Below are 13,707 nucleotides of genomic sequence, written 5' to 3'. Positions count from 1 at the left end.
CTCTGTGTTGGATTTTCAGGCTACCATGTTACACATACAACAGTGGATGGACCATAATCATTTTAAATTAAACCCAGGAAAAACAGAGATTGTCTTGACCGGAGACAGCCATAAATTCTGGGGCCCACATTACTGGCCTCCAGTGCTGGGTCCTTCTCCTTGCCCTTCTACAATGGCCAAAACTTTGGGAGTTTCCCTCAATAGCGAACTTGCATTAAATTCCCAGGTTGGCACTGTGATCTCTAAATGTTTTTTACAGCTGCGAAAGATTATGAAGATGCACCGGTTCTTCACCCATGATGCCCTAATCCAGATTATAATTGCCACCGTTATGTCATACTTAGACTATGCTAATTTGGTATACCTGGGAATGCCACTCTATCTGTTCAAACGGCTTCAGCTGGTTCAGAACCAGTTGGACGCCTGATTTTTCGACAATCACGATGGCAACCAGTGACGCCCGTGTTAAGGAAACTACATTGGCTCCCTATTTCTCAGCGCTGTGCTTTTAAAACAGGCTGCCTTGTATTTAAAGCCTTGCATGGCAAAAGCCCGGCATTTATCAACAGCCTGACTCTTAGACATACTCCGACACGAAATCTCCACTCTGCCCATCTCTCACTACTCACCACCCCAACCTTCAAGCGAGTTAGACAAGGAGGCTGCAGATTTGCGGTCCTTGTTCCTAAACTCTGGAACTCACTCCCTCTGGAAGTCCGGTCCAGCACTGACATTCTGCAATTCAGAAACCTTCTTAAGACCTGGCTGTTTGTGCAAGCGTACAAATAGATTATTCTGGTAGTATACTTAGCCTGTCTAGCGCCATGAAGCCAATCGGTGTAAGTGCGCTCTATAAATGTCCATTAACATTAACATTAACATTAACATTAACATTACCAATATCTGAAACAATTACACAATGTTTAAATAAAAAGCAGTTGCGGATACCTCACCCATGATTAGATGGTATGTGCTGAAAACCACAGTCAGAGGGTTGTTGATAAACTTAATGAGTATTAAAAATAAAACTGTGTCCAAACAACTGGCATTATTAGAAACTGAAATGTAAAACTTAGGCATGAAACCTAGGCACAAAAGAGGCATCGCAGAAGTAATGCAGTTAAGCAGCCTACAATATGAATTCAACAAACTTAGACATGAAACCTAGGCACAAAAAAGGCATCGCAGAAGTAATATAGTAAAGCAGCCTACAATATGAATACAACAAAATCCTTAGTAAGAAAGCTAAAGAAATGGGTGAATTTATCTAAAGCTTAAAAAATGTGTGCCTGAAACAGAGCTGGGAGATCATAAGTGAATTATTTGAAATATACTAAAAACAAGTCTTTTACACCTGTCAGGATTGCCACCTGGAAAGCCATAACTTCAACGCAGGCTATTCTTGTCTCCTTTCAACTCCAGTCTCTCCAAAGGAGTGTACAGGGCATTTGAACTTCTTAGCTCTTCCACACATAAATCACGAGGATCAGCTATATTTTAATGCTTCTATTGAAAATGAAGAAATTCTGAAAGCCATCCACAATCTCAAGACGGGGAACGCTCCTGACCTCGATGGCTACTTTGGGAAATTTTATAAATCGTTTGCAGACCTCATTGTGGACCCATTGAAAGCCATTCATCATCAATTCGCGAAATCCGTGGCTATCTAAGGAACAGCCAACGAAGCCATGATAGTTGTTATTCTGAAAGAGGGGAAAGCTTGCATAAATGTTAAGACGTTTAGACCCATATCACTAATAAATCTTGACTGTAAACTTGAGGCAGTTATAGTCAAACTTATGACCTCTTCCCAGACCGGAATTCTCAAAGGTAGATTGGCGGCAGATAGCTATTCCGCCTTGTCATTGAGAAGGCTAAATATATCCACTCCCCAACAGCCACATTGGCACATGACACTGAAAACCCCTTTGATAAGGTTTCTTGAACTTTTCTATATTCAAATTTACATAAATATTGTTTAGGTGGTGACTTTATATGTCTTGTTATGGCTCTCTATTTGAACCCAGTGGCAAAGATAAGGGTCAACGTGCATTTATTCGTTTCATTTCTGTTATCTCAGGGCTTTCCAATGTCCCCACTCCTCGTTCTGTTGGTCACTGAATCCCTGCTCTCAACATTTAGAAATACCTAGGATATAAAAATGATCTCTTTCCAATCTTGTAGCCACTTAGTTCCAGCTTGGGCTGGTGATGTGTTACTGCTCACAGAAGAGGCCGAATAAGCCATCCCGATCATCATGCAAGAGATAGAAATATATTTCAAAGTCTCAGGTTACTCGCTTAATAGGGCAAAAACAAGGTCCCCCACCCCCCACCCCTCCTCAATGTTCATTGCACATCAACAGTGATTGGTACCTTGGTCCTGAAGTGGCAACTCGCTTTCCTCAAGTATCTAGGTATTTGGTTTGACAACGTTTTGAAAAGCTCCTTAGCCCTTAATGATAGTAAAATGCTATCAAAGATTAAAGACTTGCTGGCCGCCTGGCCTCCTAAATAAATCACTTGGTGGAGAAGGATGGATGCCATCAAGATGATGGTGGCACTTCTTGTTAACTTCCTATCTAGTATACTATCAATTTCACTCTCATTCACTTTTTTAAATTCAGTAGACAAATACATTTCTGATTTCTTATGGAGTGGCAAATGAGCTTGGATTGCCATGGACATATTGAAAATTCACAAAACTAAGAGGGTCCTAAATCTCCCTGACCATCCGAGATATTATCTTCCTTTTCTGACTGTCCTAGATATGTGGTGGTTTGTGTCCTAGGAAACCCAACCCCTACTTTTGATACCAGTAGGATACTAGTTTCTAAACCCCTCAGTGGCTTAATGCAAAATGATGGGGCTCCATGCACAGATGGCTCAATGGAGGCCACCTGGCCGATTGAGTCCCCCTACACTGCAGGGGCCTGCTCGGTGAAGCAGGGTGGCTTTTCCAAGCGACTAACTATTTCTTTTTCCATGCTATGGTATGCACTCCTCAAGACATGCAATGGCATGGCTTAGAAGGTAAGTGGTTCCCTCCAAAACAATAAACCCTAGGCCCCACCCTCCCCACCCCCCCACACCACAGGGACTTTGTGGGCCTCTGTTACACCCCTGAAACCCTTTGCCCCTTAGTTCTACTCTCACCATACGTCACATGTCTCAATTAAAACTAGAGTACTTAAGCTCCATAATTCTGGCTACTGTCCAAGGCCTAAAAAACCCATATAAGAAACTAGATAAAAGGATGTGCAGTTCTACACAGGCATGTTTGTGGCTCAATAATAGAATCAAGGTTTTGTCATAAAATGATATACCGGGAACACTGGACAGTTAGTGGCATAAACACAATAGGTGATTTGGGAACACTGGACAACCCTCTACCGTTCTCCACTCTACATTCGAAATGTGGCCTTCTTGATATGAAATTTGTTTGGAATTTTCTGAAACTGAAATGCGTACTTAGAAAACTGGCTCACCCTCATGTCCCTGACCTCCCAGGTTTTCAGGGTAACTTTAGGAAGATTGGTCACTTGGCATCCCACATATGCAAAGTGCTTGAACCTAATAAAAAATATCTAACAAATGAACTAAAAAAGAAATGGAGTACACACTTGCAACTTACACATCTAAGTTCCTTTCTTTAATGATGCAACATGGAAAAAGATTTGCCATTCCTCAAATTCACCCCTGCTTTAGCGCAATCCAGATTCTGGCCCTTTCACAAATCATTCTGGACCCCACCAGCAAGACTTCACAGATTGTTTTAGACTGAGGGCCTGATTTATATATGGGCGGAGAGGGTACTCTGTCGCAATGGTTATGGTGTTCCCTACCCCCCAATATAGTGGTCCGCCTGCCAAATTTAATTGCGAGCAGACCCTAAGTTTGGCCACAGCGAAGACTAGTCTGTCTCAACCATGGCCAAACTTCTCTTATGACCCTGAGGAACAAAGGCCGTCTGATAAATGGCTACATATCTGCCCACCCAAATTAGATGGGTGGACATGTAGTCATTTTTTACTGCTCCTTACCTCCACGTAAAAACTGGTAAGGAACAGTAAAACCATTCTAATCCCTCGCCTTAGGAGAAGCCTCCCATGGCAAGGGGAGCATTACTTTTTTCTTTTTAAAAAGAAAGTATTGTTTTGGAATTTTCTTTTTTGACAAGAAAAAAAAAATTAATACTGTTTTCTGTAGGGCTGCGTCGTTCTGATACAGCCCTGCAGCAAACAGTCAAATTAATTGACAGGAACCGCTGTAACAGTGGTTTATGTCAATACCTTTAAAAATAACTGCCTGCTTGGCGGCCATTTATAAATCTGGCAGGGGGGAGTATTCTCGGCCTGGCGGACATAAAGTCCTCCACCAGGCCAATGGACAATGCTTTGTCCGCAGTGACGGTTCCTCCCCAATGGTGGTGGAGCTTCGTCCTCAGGGCCGGGAACCACAACCTCCCCTGGCAAATTGCTCTGCTGTCCCCCCAACCCCTCTCCCCACTCGCGGGGCTGGAGGTGCTGGCAAGCTCTTTGCCAGGGCTGCTTTTCGGTCGATTTTGGTACAGGGCCGATTTTGCAGCTATGCCGCCAAAACGGCCCTGTAACAAAAGACGGCCCCCAGGGGCCCAAAACCGGCCCACACACGTGCGGTGCACCAGGGGATTGCCCGGTGCCCGCTATGGCCAATCCGGCCCTGGTCGTCCTACTGTCTGATACAGAGCCAGCAAATGAAAAATAAAAAGCATTGTTTTATTTTTAGTTTTCCAGCTTGTGCATGGAGGGGCGGGCATTGGAAGGGGAGGAGGAGTGCTTGTGCACTCCCAAAGTACACATGTGTGTTTAGCCGACCATCTCAGGCCGACCAAAACACACATGTACACTTAGGTTTCTACAGCCAACTGCATTCAGCAGCCGGGCTGGAGAAACCCCTGCAGACCCCCGGGTCTGAGCAGGGCGTCTTTACCGCCCGCTCAGACCAATCCCAGCATTACTCTGCAGCACAAGGATTGGCTGGGAATCTGTCCCAAGGGCTGCTAGGACCCAGGAAGAGGCCAGCAGGAGCAACGCGACGTGGGAGGTAGCTGGCGGCGTCAGGTACATTTTAAAAATAATTATTAACCCGTCATCCCCCGCCCCTGCACTCACTCTCCCATCCCACCTGCACACCTACCACCCGCCTCACCACCTTTTGTTAGTGGTGTCCGCCACTGTCTGTCCACCAGAATATAAATGTGGCCCTAAATCTGACTTCTGCTGGAAATGTAATGTGGTGGTAGGATCCAAAATGTTTTATTCCTGTAAACTGGTCCAACCCTTTTGGTTTAGAATACAATCTATGATCCAAGAGGTACCTTTTAGCATAGACTTCCTGATGATTGAGTTGGAAATTTCTGCAAATTCAATCTCATCGACCTTATCCGTTCAACTCTCATTACTCATCGACTTATTTCTAACCTTCGGTACTAAACTAATTCTGATGGAGTGGAAATCAACATCCATGATTTCATTAAAAAAAATGGCGGTCCTTACTTTGCGCAGCAAGAAGTGCGGATAACATAAGGTACTCGAAGTTGCACCAGTTTCGTAGCTCTAGGTCATTATGGTATTGCCTTAATGAATACTATACAAATGCAAACCCCTATAATCCACACTCTAAATGACCATTGCTGCTGATCTAGGATGGTGAGCACTTGATCAGCCCCACTTGGAGCGCACTAGATGAATAATAGAAGTTTCGTCCAGATTTAGGAGCACTTGTTTACCAGAGCATAATGCACCACCCCTCCTCCAGTTGTTTCTGTCTGATTTTATGTATTTCTTCAGTTTGATGTGTGCTGCTATTTGGACATTACGCTATTACAGTCATGAGTGGGATACGCCTAAGTTATTAGAACTATGCCATGTATTGTGCTGTTCTTTAATATTCAAGTATTTGCATCAGTGTGGTGCGTACATTTGCTGTGCGATATGCTAAAGGATACAACCTTTTCTTTGAGTGTATTCTCCAATGTATGACTGCCTACTCGAAGTGTAACTTTTTCTATATAAAACTTAAGAAAAGTATGTTGAAATAACCAAAAATGCAGCAAGATACACTGTCGGGCCTTTGGGGTCAAGGCGGGTTCAAAGAGCTAGTAGGTTTTTCACTTGCAAATATAGACACACACAAACCCTGAGCATGGGACTGCTTTTAAATAAAGCAGTTTTTTTTTAATGTAGCCCGTTTTCCTTAAAGGAAAACGGGATGCATTAAAAAACAAAAACATTTTCGTTTCATTATGTAAGGTCAGGTAGTGATCCCTGGGACCACTGCCTGCCCCTAAAAAATATTTTCCCCTGCATTTGCAAAGGGGAGGGGGTCCCCTGAGGACCCCTTCCCATTTGCGAATGCATTACCACCCTCTTGAAGAGAGCGGTAAATTACGGGTGTTTTGCGACTGCAATTGCGGTTGCAAAACATTCTAATATGGGGTCGCGAGTAGCAATTAGGAAGGAACACCATTGGAACGCTCCTTCCTATTTAGCGAGTCAGAAATAAATTGCGACTCTCTAAATAGGGTTTGTACATGGCCCTGTAGAATTTTGCATGCGCAAACGGGTCACAAACTAGTTTGCGCATGCAAAAACGGGTTGTACATCTGGCCCTCAGTACACTGGTGTGAGAAGGGAGGGTATTCTGCATTCCTGGCACCAGTGCACCTCCCAGTTTGATTCTGTCTGTGGATCTTGTGTGGCCTAGAAATGTTACTAAATGTATTTTTATCTTAAATGTTATTGTATTCCCGGATAGTTCCCCTTCTTTCAAAGTATCCAACACATGATGCAATGATTCACTGTGTGCCTCCTCAGTTTTTGCACTTAATAATAAGTAATATCGGAAACGTGATGCCATAAATACTTCAAACTAATTTGTCGATCATCTGCCGAAAAACATCTAATGTGAATGCCACTCTGAAAGGCATCTAGGTATCTGAATTATACCCAAAGGAGAGATAAAGCTAGTGATGTGTTTTTCACTCCTCATCAAATTCCGTGGTATTTTGATGACAAATTGATAGTTCTGAACCATAATGCCTTTTCCCTGGTCATCATCATACCATCAATATTAGGAAGAGGATACCTGTCCACCAAATTACCGTATTTGCCGCTCTCAAATCCACACTTATTCTCAATGAGCAATTCGATTTTCTGGCAAGAACAACAGGACTTAGCCTCTCGGACTCCTAGCAGTAACTCCACGCCTCAACAGTTTCTCCAGTTTTCCTTAAAGCTGATACATTACCAAAGGTTTATTGAAAAAGATAGCAATTTCCATACAAGGAATATCCAAAAATATGCAAGTATTACCATACAGCTATGTAAAACTTAATGATAGGTTAATACAGTAAAATCAGCATGATAACAAATATGCCAGTCAATCTGTTCAGAGAAAACCTCCCCTTGATGGCAATATGCCTCTCTGTATGGCTCTGATCCTAGAGAGAGAAAGTGGTACATTTAAGTGACTAAGAACCGAGGCAACATGCTATTAGCTCTCTCTGTGGAGGGGAAACTGGGCAGGCCTCAGTAAAAGTATACCTATGCTTTCCGGTTTTCCGTTTAAAACCGAAAATGCCAGATAATGTAGATTTTTCTAGTATTCATGACGGAAAATCTTAATTTTATTAAAGACACGGAGGCGAGTATTATGCTTTCTAATCTTGCATTTAATTGCACAGCAGCCAACACAAGCAAAAAACTACAGTTCCCAGGGGGCCAGAGAACAAACTGGGCCTTGGGAATGAGAAAAAACGAGAGTGAAGTAACCAATCACGGAGGACCTAACAGATAAAGACCCTAACTGACTGCGCAGCTTCCTCTTTCGCTGACGAGCAGGTCATGGAAAGTCATTAAACAAAGGAAAAATGAACAAAATTAAGGACAGAGCCAAAGTCCAGGAACATAAGTCTTGCATCAGAGGAATCCAAGGAAGAAGATCAAACAGGACACCGGAAGGAGGATCCAGGAGCACCGTAGCTGGAGAACATGGAGGTGAGGACCTTAGGAGCCGAAGGGTAGATCTCCTAAGACGAAGCCGGTGGCAGGGCTGGATTCGCTGTAGGGAGGGAGAACAAATGTTAGTAATGTTGCGGCGGGATAATACTCGCCTCCGTGTCTTTAATAAAATTAAGATTTTCCGTCATGAATACTAGAAAAATCTACATTTTATGGCAAGACCGGAGGCTCCTATTATGCTTGTTTAAAGCATATTAACAACATCAGAAGCCACAGTATGAACAGGTTTACAATAGAACATGCGAAAAATACTGTCATTGGACCAATCTGCTGATCTCAGAATGTCTTCCAAACGAGAGCCAGACCAAAAGGCTGTAGAAGCCATGGCTCCCCTGGTCGAATGAGCCCCGAAAACGGAGACATCAATTCCGGCAAGAGACATGGCCCAACGGACCCAACGGGCAAGGGTAGGAGAGGAGACAGGGAGATGGGGTTTACGAAAGGAAATAAGGAGTTGAGAATGAGAGGGCGTTCTGAGATCAGCGGTCCGTTGTTCGTACACTTTTAAACACTGTCCAACACACAATTTGGGATGAGCTGGAAAATAAGGATAAAACACTGAATCCAAGTTATTCTTAGTTCGTCTGCGTATTTGAAATAGGACACCTGTAGTAGAGAATTGGCGAGCAGAAACATCTAGAGCCTTAACATCAGAAACTCTCTTAATGGAAACTAGACACAGTAACATAGTACGTTTGGCAGATAGCATCTTGAGTGAAAGAACAGAGTTGTCTGGCCAATTGGTAAACAATTTAATAATCACTGTAACATCCCATAAAGAAGTATACTTAGCCAACGGCGGTTTTGCACATCGAACTCCTTTCAATAGACGACAAATTAGAGGGTGAGCACCAACCGGTTTACCATCAATCTGGGAATGGTAGAGAGAAATGGCTGAACGATAGAGATTTACAGTGCGATAGGCCGTACCTGCGCTGGCCTGTGAACCGAGGAAATGAATGATAAAATTCAGAGAGGCTGAAATGGGATTGAGGTCCCTTTCCAAACACCAGCTTGTCCAAAGAGACCAGGCGGAATTGTATGCCTTGGAGGTTCCAGGAGCCCAGGCCTGGCTGATAAAGATCAAAGCCTCTTGTGAAATGAGGACGTCAGAAGTGGAAGGCCGGAACCTTTCCAGGCCGATAGCGTTAGGGAGTTGTCAAGAATGAGACTGTGTTGTTCGCCTAGGGGATTGAGAAGAAGATCCCTGAAGGAGGGAAGAAGGACTGGGAAGTCCACTGCCATCTCGAGAAGAGACGGAAACCACACCTGCGCCTGCCAGAAAGGGGCTACAAGAACCAGAGACGAAGACTGGCGGCGAATTTGAGAGAGAACCCTGTTGATCATCAGAAAGGGGGGGAAGGCATAATGCAGATGACGAGACCAATCCTGCAGGAAAGCGTCTGTCGCCAAAGCCATAGGGTCCGGTCGCCAACTGTAGAACAGGGGCAATTGGGAATTGGAGCGGGATGCAAAAAGATCGATAGAGAAAGGGCCCCAAAGTTGGGAGAGAGAAAGGAAGACGGATGGACAGAGCTTCCAATCGCTGGAATCTCGAAGAAACCTCGAGTGCCAATCCGCCACACTGTTGAGATCTCCTGGGAGATACTCCGCTGACAAGGAAAGGTGATGGGCGAGGCAGTATTCCCACAGACTTTTCGCTAAGTCCGCCAGAGGCTTGGACCTGGTTCCGCCAAGATGGTTGATATAGCGGACCGCAGAAACATTGTCCATACGGAGGAGGATTGAACAGTGAATTCTGTTCTTTGAAAGGCTTTTGATCGCAAAGGAACCTGCAAGCATCTCTAAACAGTTGATGTGCAACTTGGAATCCTCGGCGGACCATGAACCTCCAGTCGAGATTGGTCCACATCGGGCGCCCCAACCCGACAGGCTTGCATCGGATTCTAAGACAAGATCTGGGGCAGTGGCGAAGATAGTGCGGCCGTTCCAAGCATCTAAATGGTCTATCCACCATTGAAGCTCGGTGCGGGACTCGGGGTCTAGGGCAACGAGATCCGAATAAGCGAGACCTTGTCTTAGGTGCCTTATTTTGAGGCGTTGAAGAGCCCGATAATGGAGAGGGCCAGGGAAGATGGCTTGAATGGAGGAGGAGAGGAGACCGACGATCCTCGCCAGGGACCGGAGATATAAGAAAGAGGACTGAAGAACGGAAACAATCTCCGCTTTGATCTTGGAAACTTTGGAGAGAGGAAGGCGAAGGGACGCTGCTGCAGAGTCCACCAGGAAACCCAAGAATTCCATGTTCTGAGACGGAACTAGAGATGACTTGTCTGTATTGATGAGGAAACCCAGGTCCGAAAGAAGAGATTGTGTCAAGAGCAGGTCGTAGAGAAGATTCTGCTTGTCGGAGTTCATGAGAAGGATGTCGTCCAAGTAAATTATCAGTCTTATGCCAAGGGATCGAAGATAAGCGACCACTGGTTTTAAGAGTTTTGTGAAGCACCAGGGCGCGGAAGATAAGCCAAAGGGAAGAGAGGTGAAACAATAGTTGACACCTGCCCATTGGAATTGAAGAAACTTCCATTGGGAGTGATGAATGGGTACTGTGAGGTAAGCATCCTGAAGGTCCAAACGGACCATCCAGTCGTTGGGACGAAGGGTGTCTCTTAGGTGTAAAATAGTTTCCATTTTGAAATGGCTGTAAACAACAAACTGGTTGAACCACTTCAGGTTGATGACAGTGCGTTGCTTTTTGTTTTTCTTTTGAACTAGAAAAATAGAGCTTAGAAAGCCTGAGGAGTCGAAGGGAAAAATTTGTATTGCTCGTTTTAGGAGAAGAGCTTCGATTTCGTTTGAAATCTGAGAGGCCATGAGAGTTGAGAAGACAAGGGGAGGGGGGAAGGAAGTTTGAACAGGAGGAGAGAGAAATTCGATTAGGTAGCCTTGAACGGTGTTTAAGACCCAAGGGTCTGAACTGAGAGCGCACCATTTTTGAAGGAACAGCTTTAAACGACCCCCCACAGGAGGGGAAAAAGAAAGGCTTACCTTGCTGGTTGGAGTTGTTGTGATGATAGTTTCTTTGACCTTTGCCTCTGAAGCCACGGCCACGTTGGGGGTAAAATTGGGGCTTGTAGTCCTGGTTGTTATTGGACGACCCTCTGGAGCCTTGATTGTAGGGACGGCCGGAAGAGCGGCCCCTGCCTCTGCCAGCCCATCCAAAAACCCGAGGGGCGAAAACCTTTTTTACGTTTTGCTGGGCTTTATCCAATGAAGCAAAAGTAGAAACAAATCTACTGAGGTCACGAACCAAATTTTCTCCGAACAGGAGACCATTAGCCTTGGGGCCAGGATCCATAGGAGCGAGATTTGAGAGTTTAGGATCCAATTTAATAAGGAGACCTTTGCGGCGCTCATGAGTAATTGCAGAATTTGCATTCCCTAGGAGACAAAAGGCGCGTTGTGCCCACATGGAGATTTCTTCTGCAGAGAGTTCCGTACCCTCTAAGCGGGCGGCTTCCGCCAAGTCAAAAATACGGGCTAGAGGACCCACAATGTCTAACAACTTGTCCTGACAAGTGGACCAAGCCTTGTCCACCCCTCTGCGGGGGTCCTTGCCAAACTTGGAAAAGAAGGTGAGGAGAGGTTGATCGATGGAAGGAACTAAAGTAATTTTGTCGGGAAGAGCTGGTTTAGGGCACTCAGATTTGAGCCTAGATCTCACTGCGGCCTCCAGAGGGAGACGCAATCTGGCTGAAATATATTCTCCGACATGATGGGAAGGAAGCCATTCGGTGGAATTTGGGTGTCGAATAGAAGAGGGATCAAACATGGGAAAACCCTCAGAGTCAAAGACTGGCTCAAAAGAAAAATAATCTAATTTAGCAGATTTGGAAGGGGGGGGAAGGGTCAGCAGTGTCAAACATGTCAAATAACTGATCAGCGTCATCCAAATTAGCATCATCATCATCATCGGTGTCCATTATGGTGGAAATTACCAATTTTCTCCTAGGAGACTCTGCATGTTTGTCTTTTTGTTTGCGTTTGCCCTCAGAACCAACAAACCCCTCCTTAGTAGGAGGCCTGGAAGGCACTACGTCCTCAGTCAAGAGCGAGGAAGACTCACCAATCAGTGACGCTTTTTTAGAGACACGAGCCTGAGCAGAGTGGTCCACCTTTCTTTTTCTGCTTTCCCCCGCAGATTGGGCCATTAATTTGGACATGATGCTTAACATGGAGTTCTCCATATTTTTGGACATTCTTTTCATGGAGACTTCCACAGCTGTTTCCACAGAGTTACTAATAAATTTACTCAAGTCCTTTTTAAAAGTTTGGGAGTCCTGAGCAGGGACTTCTTCTGAGGAACTATCGAGTTCCATAACCAGGCTGTGACAGCAAGAACAACAGAAAAAGCAGGAGAGGCAGGCGAGTTTTAAAATTTCGAGCAGGGGCGTGTTTAGGAGACGGGCCGAGCAGAGAGCGTCAGCCGGCTTCACACACGGAAGCAGAGTCCAAGAGCTGGATGCGTCGACACGCTGAGGAGTCGGGGACCGGAGAAGCCTCAGGGAGGTGAGAGAATGTCAGGGAAGACGCGCGAAGCAGCGCGACCCAGTGAGCTACCAAGCGAGCCCGAAAGGGGAGGGGGGGGAGCGAGGAAAAAATGCACCGGAGCCTAACTGAAACACGTGTAAAGCGTGAAGGCAGCAGCGCAAGGTCGCGCTTCACAAATATAAAGTAAACATCATGAAAACGGGATTAAATGATATAAATGTAACAATTATAGTTCTGTGAGCAAAGATAAAGACACTTATCTGACTGCGAGCAGCAAGAAAAGAGGAAGCTGCGCAGTCAGTTAGGGTCTTTATCTGTTAGGTCCTCCGTGATTGGTTACTTCACTCTCGTTTTTTCTCATTCCCATGGCCCAGTTTGTTCTCTGGCCCCCTGGGAACTGTAGTTTTTTGCTTATCTTGGCTGCTGTGCAATTAAATGCAAGATTAGAAAGCATAATAGGAGCCTCCGGTCTTGCCATAAAATTAGCCACTGAAATGGCATTTGTCATTTTCAGTTTAAACAGTTTAAACCCGAGATCTGTTCTTCAAAATGGCCCCAGTATATTCTCACTGTGATAAGAGCTATCCGAGTCAGAGACCAGCTGTGTGGTTGCTTGCTGCAGCTGGAGGAAGACAGGTGGGTGGCGAGCAGGAAGTGAGTAGACCAGCCTTGATCTCCCTCTTCCTTGGAAGGCCTACATGTGGGAGGTAGAGGAGCAAAATTAATCCTATACCTGCCACGGCTTAGTGACCCAACAGGCTACGTCTCTGCGTGGGGAGTTTGGGCCATACCTGTCGGGACTGGTGCCTCAGTAGGCCATTCTCCTATGATGGTGTTGGGGGGAAGCTCGGGCTTTTTTTCCCAACCCCACCGCATGGGCGGTCATGCCTGCTGTGCTTGGTGCACTGGCAGAAAGCTTGGCAGGCCTTTCTGTTGGGATGAAAGTGGGTGCAAGCTGGCACTTTTACCCCCCCCCCAATAGTTCCCTTGCAGATCTTCCTTTTTAGGTTTCGCCTGGCCGTAGCACGGGGCTTTGTCCCGCCTCTGTCTTCCATTGGCTAGCTCCATAAATGGAGGCTAGCCATTGGAAGAGATTGGCTGTCAATCACTCTTTCCCAGTCGGAACGCAATTC

General features: G+C 45.4%; 1 protein-coding gene across 1 annotated transcript in view; it reads right to left on the bottom strand.

Annotated features, from left to right (window-relative positions):
- The window catches only part of LOC147729051 (uncharacterized), a 30,640-nt gene extending 18,280 nt beyond the window's left edge, over nucleotides 1-12,360 (bottom strand). The window contains exon 1 of the mRNA XM_086959784.1: nucleotides 11,072-12,360. Coding sequence (XP_086815910.1) covers nucleotides 11,072-11,996 — 925 coding nt within the window. The 5' untranslated portion in view covers nucleotides 11,997-12,360. The remainder of the gene's footprint in view (nucleotides 1-11,071) is intronic.
- Between the last annotated feature and the right edge of the window lie 1,347 nt (nucleotides 12,361-13,707).

This window comes from Lissotriton vulgaris, chromosome 2_2 (genome assembly GCF_964263255.1).
Source record: "Lissotriton vulgaris chromosome 2_2, aLisVul1.2, whole genome shotgun sequence".
NCBI lineage: Eukaryota > Metazoa > Chordata > Amphibia > Caudata > Salamandridae > Lissotriton > Lissotriton vulgaris.
This window is presented reverse-complemented; position numbering and strand designations above follow the sequence as displayed.